Source organism: Montipora foliosa, chromosome 6, assembly GCF_036669935.1.
Source record: "Montipora foliosa isolate CH-2021 chromosome 6, ASM3666993v2, whole genome shotgun sequence".
Taxonomy (NCBI): Eukaryota; Metazoa; Cnidaria; class Anthozoa; order Scleractinia; family Acroporidae; genus Montipora; species Montipora foliosa.
The window spans coordinates 1,288,501-1,296,000 of NC_090874.1; the positions used below are offsets into that span (position 1 = coordinate 1,288,501).

General features: G+C 37.7%; 1 protein-coding gene across 2 annotated transcripts in view; it reads left to right on the plus strand.

The window, feature by feature from the left end:
• The window catches only part of LOC138006217 (U5 small nuclear ribonucleoprotein 40 kDa protein-like), a 15,210-nt gene that overhangs the window by 1,800 nt on the left and 5,910 nt on the right, over window positions 1-7,500 (plus strand). For both annotated transcript variants that reach the window (XM_068852398.1, XM_068852397.1), the window contains exons 4-9: window positions 745-838; window positions 1,652-1,817; window positions 2,003-2,056; window positions 3,285-3,353; window positions 3,575-3,695; window positions 5,209-5,291. In XM_068852398.1, coding sequence (XP_068708499.1) covers window positions 745-838; window positions 1,652-1,817; window positions 2,003-2,056; window positions 3,285-3,353; window positions 3,575-3,695; window positions 5,209-5,291 — 587 coding nt within the window. The remainder of the gene's footprint in view (window positions 1-744; window positions 839-1,651; window positions 1,818-2,002; window positions 2,057-3,284; window positions 3,354-3,574; window positions 3,696-5,208; window positions 5,292-7,500) is intronic.

Below are 7,500 nucleotides of genomic sequence, written 5' to 3' on the forward strand. Positions count from 1 at the left end.
ACTGCTACATACATTTCTTTCATTAAAGTTTCCTAAATATATGTACATACATGTATGATTGTATTCAAAAATATATTGGGATGGAGATGTAATCCTCTTAAGGCAGTGGCCATTGATTATTGGAGACAATTAATTAACAATATTTATTCTATGAGGGCACACTGGATATGAAGTGATACATGTACTGTAGATAACCAACGAGGCACGTAGTGCATAATTGGTTATATTATCATCTTACATGTATATCCAGCAAGCCTGAGTAGAATAATTGTTTTATTAAAAACTCCATGGTGTTCCTGCGGGTAATATTGTCGACCAAGGCATTGATTTCTGTCTATCCCGGCTCGAAAATGGCTTTTGTCTGCCATTTTTTCTGAGATCTGCAAAATGTTTTCAGCTTGCTCTTTTACTGATACCTTCCTTGACCACATTAGGTACTGAACTGATAGCCTGTATCGGGCAAGCCAATGAAAATGCTGGAAATCTGATATCCGTAGTTCAGTTTTTAGTAATTATTTTTATCCTCAAAATTGGCCTGATTTATTCTTTTGCCTACTTTAACCCTTTCCCGCTTAAGAGTGACACATTTTACGCTGTCTAACATCAGGAGGTTTTACTCGTCATTGGGGGCCCCCTCGGACTGGAAAGGGTTAAGAGTCTGGAAAATCTTCATGGTCTGAATGTAGGAATAGGAGTAAGTTCATTTTAGAACTGTCTCATTTTTTACTGCTTTTTTTTCTCCAGATCTTTGGAATGTATATGGGGATTGTGAAAATTTTGCTGTACTTAAAGGTCACACAGGAGCTGTCATGGAACTTCATTTTTCTTTGGATGGAAGGTAGGGCTTCAAGACTTGGTTGTATGTTGTATTTTGTTCCAGCTATCAGTATTATAAGATGACAAAGGTTAAACACAAGTTATTTTAGTGGCCAATTTTGTACAGTTCTGTACCCCTCTTTCATACAGTAGATAACAACAAGTTTGCTGACCAACTAATTTCATCAGATCAGATCAGTTGCATGAGTACTTCAGACCAGCTGTACCAGGCTAAACCCCTTTTGTGAGGTCTTGTTAAAAGTGTTTATGGTCTTTGAAATAACTTGCAAAATGTATGATTTAGTGGACTCTCCAGTCTTTTAAAATGAGTATTAATTATTCAGTGTAGCTCTAGACCCAGGCCATGTCAAAACAGTCGTGTACTTAAAGGGGTGGTGAATGCTATAATCCGAGGCTCGCCTAGACTGACCTAGACAATGAGACCCTTGGCTGCAAAACTAAGACCGAGACCAAAACATCCAAGACTTAACACCAAAATAAAAGGAGTAAATGCAATATAAACAAGACTTTGAGACTCTTCACAAAGGCTGTCGAGATTTCAAGACCGGATGAAGCGTTTGCTAGTGCCAAGATTTTGGAGGTACCATTCGCCACTCCAACTTAACTTTGTACATGTAGGGTGTTGAAGGACCCACTCATTGTTTCCAAACAGAAGTAAAAGTGGTTCTGAGCTCAGAGGCTCAGGTCAGCTGCTGCTTTGCATGTCTTTATTCAAAAGTCTTTTAAAAAATACGCAGTTTATTAAATAAGAAGCAAGTGAATTACTTGCATGTATTTATCATTCCTGTCTCTTTGTTGCAATCTTTTTCATTAGCACAATGTTTACAGCCTCGACAGACAAGACTTTAGGAATTTGGGATTTTGAAACAGGGGCAAGAATAAAAAAGCTGAAGGGTCATAGCTCATTTGTAAACAGTTGTTTTCCTTCAAGAAGAGGTCCACAGTACATCGTTAGTGGAGCTGATGACTGTACAGTTAAGGTACACATTTATGGCCGCATCATTCTCTATCTGAAATAGAATCACAGTATTTCTGACTAATATTGTATGCTTAAAAGTAAAAATTATTACATGTAGGCCAATTGTGCTTTCGCTTGAAGATTTGGTGCTTAACCCCACAATGTTCATTCATTTTTACAGTATATATTGCTGTTGTTAAATTTCAGTTATGGGATACAAGAAAACGAGGTTGTACACAGACATTTCAGAACATCTATCAAGTAAGCCGAAAGGATTTACGTCTTACATAAATTTTATTGGTTTTAACCGCAACATTTCAGATAATGAAGAGGGATAACCAAACATCACACACTGTATACTGAGCTGCAGTCTGAAAGTTATAATAATTAATATTAATAATACTATTCTTTGCCTTAGACAAGGTATAATAATCAGATAATTAATTTTTAAAAAGTCATCAGATATTTGATTTTTAACTTTTCTGGCAAATGGTCTTTTAAAACCAGTGCAGGGGGTAGTTATTGCATTAGAAAAAGAATGGGATTCAGGAGAGCTGCAAGTCTGGTAAGCATTTGGCTTTTATACAGGAGATCATGGGTTCAAACCCTGGTCAAACCAACAGCAGTAACTGTTGTAACTTGTAATTTCATCTGCAAATGGTTAGCCTTTCAACTCTTCTCATATGAGGACTGCAGTATTAACCTTAGGTCCGTCTCACATCCTTTCATGTTAATCAATGCTGTCGGACATAGTTTTTCAGTGGATGTAGAGGTTGTTAGGCCGTTGACTCCTAAACTGCCCACCATTGACAAGTAAAATCGTCTGGGTACTAGACAGAGTAAAATCTGTTACCTAAGTCTCAATGGGTTAAAGAACCCTCACACACTGTTGATGAAGAGTGGGGGGTGGGGGGGGGGGGGGGGTTATCTCCAGTCTTGTGGTCTGTCCTCCATTCACATTCACGCATAGGTTGGGTGGGTGTGTGAGATCAAAATTAATGCTAAGTATGGACTGATAGCGGCTGTCAGGCAGCTTTATACAGTAGGCTGACATCCAATCTCATCCCAGATAAAGATGAAATAGGGTTATACACTGTAACATACTGCAGCTGAGCATCTTTTATTACAGGCCAAGGGCTTTCATAGCCCAAGGAGAATACTAGGCCTGGGCTACATGCTTACATCAACCCCTTCTTCGCACTTTTCTTTCTAATGTTTAAAATTAATATCATTTTTCTGTACAACAATAATTATTGCAAGCTGTCATGGCTAGTGAAGATGACTCTTAATTAATTAAAATAATTAATAATAAATTTGTCAGTAAACATTTAAAGTACCCGTGACCAAAAAATCAATTCATATTTTTCTTTAGATTTCAAAACTATGTTAACAAAACACTAAGTGACCCACATTTTAAGCCTTGATTTCAAAAAGACAAGTCTTTATTTTAACTGTAATTTTCCTGTAATTTAATGACTTTCATTTTCAGGTTACAGCAGTGTCATTCAATGATACCAGTGATCAAATAATTTCAGGTGGAATAGATAATGAAATCAAGGTACATGTACTATTGAAGCACTGTCTTGAAATAAGTCATTCTTATTGCCTTCTTGTTGTTAGCTGTTAGAATGCTTTTATTTATTTTCTTGAAAATCTTTTTTCTTATGGAGAACTACCGGTATTTTAATAATGGGGATTCATAAACCGTAAACATACTGTACATTGTAGACCTTGGACAGTGTTTTTCCTAATGGCATTCTTTTAATATTATCTGGACAGGTGTGGGATCTTAGGAAAAATGATGTCTTGTACAAGATGTCTGGACATACAGACACAGTCACTGGACTGCGCCTCAGTCCTGATGGCTCTTTCATACTTTCCAATGCAATGGATAACACAGGTTTGTAAAAATGAGAGCATGTTATGTATTGCAGTGATGTATCCACAGTGTGTCATTGCATCCTGGGATGCACTCGTTTTCCTTTTGGAGGCATAGAATATGGAACAAAGGGTCCAATTGGACGCAGAAAAATTACAAACGCCAGGAAAAACATTTGAACGGCGTATTTCACAAGGAAATTGAACATTCCCATTTCTCGCAATGGAGAAATGAGCCAATGCCTTAAATTTCAAGGTAAGCTGTTATTTTCAGATTTTTGTAGTCAAATGATATCATTTGTCAACAATTACTGTATGTCCAGCTTGAGGAGTTAAGTTTGTGTTGCGTGACATGATCTGAGCTGTTTTTAATCGAGACAATCGGCCACACTTTCGATCTGCCGCCAGTGATAATTAAACATTTCATTCGAAGTTCAGTTTGTTGCATGCTTCCCAAGCGAATTTCAAGCATCGGTTTGCTTATCGTGAGCAAAATGACAGAGAATCCCAAGGGCGAAATATGTTAAATTTTTGTTTTGTGCGACCCTGTTGATATTAATTCCGGGCGCGCACCTGTGATTGTCTCGGTTCTTGTTTTGCACGTAACTTGTCTGCTTTGCAAATTATGCAACTTTTTCAGGGTTAGTGTTAAAAATAGATTGTTGAACGTGAAACTTGAATGTAATCAGTCGCTTGATTATTAACATTGGCCATGGCCAAGTCAAGGCAGCACAGGGGCTGACTATGAACTGTGTATCAATCGCCCATATTGTTTACTCTTTTGTTCCCAACTTACACCTCAAGTGTTTTTTAAATAAATGATGCTCTTTTTTTATGGAAAACTGAGATTCAGATCTGTTTTTTTAATTGCTGTGGAGATCTAGATCATTTATCAACTGGAGCTAATAGTTCCTACAGCGTACGGATTCCTCAAGGCGTTTTCAGATGTCGTCGATGGAGCTTTGAAAGCCCACACCTTTTGATCGATGAATCAACGGGCATAACAGTTTCAAAGAAATTATTGATCGTTTTATTTTAAGTACATGTACATATTCAAGGAGGCGCATAAGACTTTATTTTTGTGCAATTTAGAAACCTGAAAGGGTACTGCAGCAGCAATTAAGAGACAATAGATTAAATATTTTAAATTAGCTAGACCCCAAAAATTTTGCAATGGTTCCCCAAATTTTTCAAATAGGGGTCAAGGGGACCCTAAAATATGAAAACCTGGATACATCTCTGGTACTGTTTGCTGAAAGTGCTCCTGTGAGAAAAAAAGTGAATGTTTGGTTTAAAACTCAGCACATAAGTTTGAAAGCATAAACTTGCAGACCTTGCAGAACTTGTGGAGTTTGTTGATTTATCATTGGTGTTTCTGAAGCAGCATACAACAATGTAGTTTTTATGGGTTAGGGGTGCTAACCCTGCGCTCAACCTTCCTCCTTTCTCAGTCGGGCTTAGAACGGTCCATGGTGGTAACACAGACTACACAGTACATGTAAATGCTAATATTTTTTGTGTTTATCCTTCCCCAGTTCGTATGTGGGATATTCGTCCATTCGCTCCTCTTGAAAGATGTTTAAAAGTGTTCACTGGGGCTCAGCATAATTTTGAAAAGGTCAGCTTACTGTTTTTGATCTTAGTAAAATTTTCATAGTATGGATATTACATGTATATGGATTGCTATTTAAAGCTTGCCAAGTGAGGAGAATTGAACTCAACATGTCAAAGTTTAAACTTAAAGGACTGCAACCAAGGCTTTATCATGACATAATCTTGGTGCAAGTGAAGTGCAGTGATAGTTTCTGGCACAATGCCAGTGAGAAACGATGTGTTGGGCTAACATTCACTTTATAATAATAAATTATTAATAATTTTCATATGTCTTCTCATCAATATTTGTGAGGTACAGTAAATAGAGGATATCACATGGCTGCACGGAGATACAAAATTTCTCTTAGGGTGTTGAAAAATATGAAACTGAAGCCTTGATAATTACTGCTATAATGTGAAAACCGACTCCAATAATTGTTTTATTATGCATTTTCCTGAGCTGCACTTGTAAAGACAAGAGGACTGACTCATCCATTTCTTTTGATAAGCGGCAAATCCAGGAATGTTTCTGCAGTTGGCAGAGTCTTGTTTCCTCGTCTCTGCTGGTTGGTGTGTTAGGTGACGTCACCTCTGCATGCATAAAACTATTGTCTGTAGGTGTGACGTAAAAGAAACAGAGCAAGCAAGAATTAGCTGCATGCTTATAGCCAATCAAAATCACGCTGGTGACACCAATTTATAATAATAATAATGATAATAATTAACAGCTGCATCACTAAGTGGAGGTTGGGTGCCTGAGCCATCCTGGAGCTTTCACTATTGGCAGCTAGCTCCAAGATGGAGACTGCACGGATGGCTGGCAAAACCTGACAAACCAGCCATGAGCTCCCACGCCCTCAAGAAGACAGGCACCCGCCATACCGCTAAACGCTCCACATCAAATGCTCTTGCTTCCCGCCACACCAATGAATAAGATGTATCACAAAAAGCACTAGGAATCCAACACATTCACAACTATAACAAAATCACTGACAACAATTGACTGCAGTTACTCCTACACTATAGTTGTTAACTCAGTTAAACTGCATTTAACCTTTAAATTCCACTTGTCCATGCATTGGACGAGTAATGTTCAGATTTTGGTTGTCCGAAAGTTACATTCACTCGACCAAAAAATTACTAAAGTGGATAACAAAATATCATTAAAAGACGTAGAAATTGTATAATCTGTTTTGTACCAAATCTCAAGTTTTTATTTTAACGGTTATTTCAATTTCTGTTGTTCTTTGCACTTTTTAATAGAACACCATTTCATACACACACGTCATGGATCACTGACATTCTTTATGTACAATACATGATTTGAGAAAATGCACCACATCTATGAGGCATTAAAATTGCGGCAACATTCTGAGGCTGTTTTCAAGGAAATCATCTGATGATCACAAAATTTACCACAACTACACTTATCTTGCCACAGCGGTAATTGCCTTGTTTAAGTGTTAAGGAAGCCTTGTCTTAAACGAGGTTGTTGTTTCCATATATGGAATGCGGATCCCAGTTTTTACCAAAACTCGGGCTAGTTTACGAAGTCCAGAGATAATTGGGAGCTCAGACCGCAGTTAAAAAAGAACTTTTTTTCGGCGAACTCTACTTGTTCCCTAGGACAAGTGCTTTTGGAAATCCACTCATCCAATATATGAGAGTACTCTTCTTGCAGGGCGGACGAGCGGAAGTTTTTTTGGCCTGATAATAATAATATTAATAATAATAATAATAATAATAATAATAATAATAGTAATAATACATGTAAGTGATGAGTAACGGGTGTTTTGACTGGCTTAGTACAAACATGTAAGTGGAAGTGCTGTCCAACACATGTGATTGCCAGTACCTGTGAGCTGTACGAGCAGACTGATGCTCAATACATGAATCTATCAGAGTAAAAACACAATAACTGCTATGGAGCGTGACCTGCAATGAAGAATCTGCGGCAAAGCGCAAGAGTCAGTAGCACATATTCTGGCTTGATTTTCTGCGCTTCAACAGTTCAAAGGATACCACATACATGTAGCAGCACAGTATCATCCTAGATGTAATGGGAGGATACTCCAAAGGACTCAAGAGAACTGTTAGGGTTTTAGTGGGAAGGAAGAGTAAAGAAGTCTTGATAAAAATTCAAAAGTTGGTGTTAGCTTCAAGTTTACACGCTGCTCGCCACTTCAAAATAATAGACCCTATGCAAAAATGGCTGCCTTTAATTTATTCTTTTG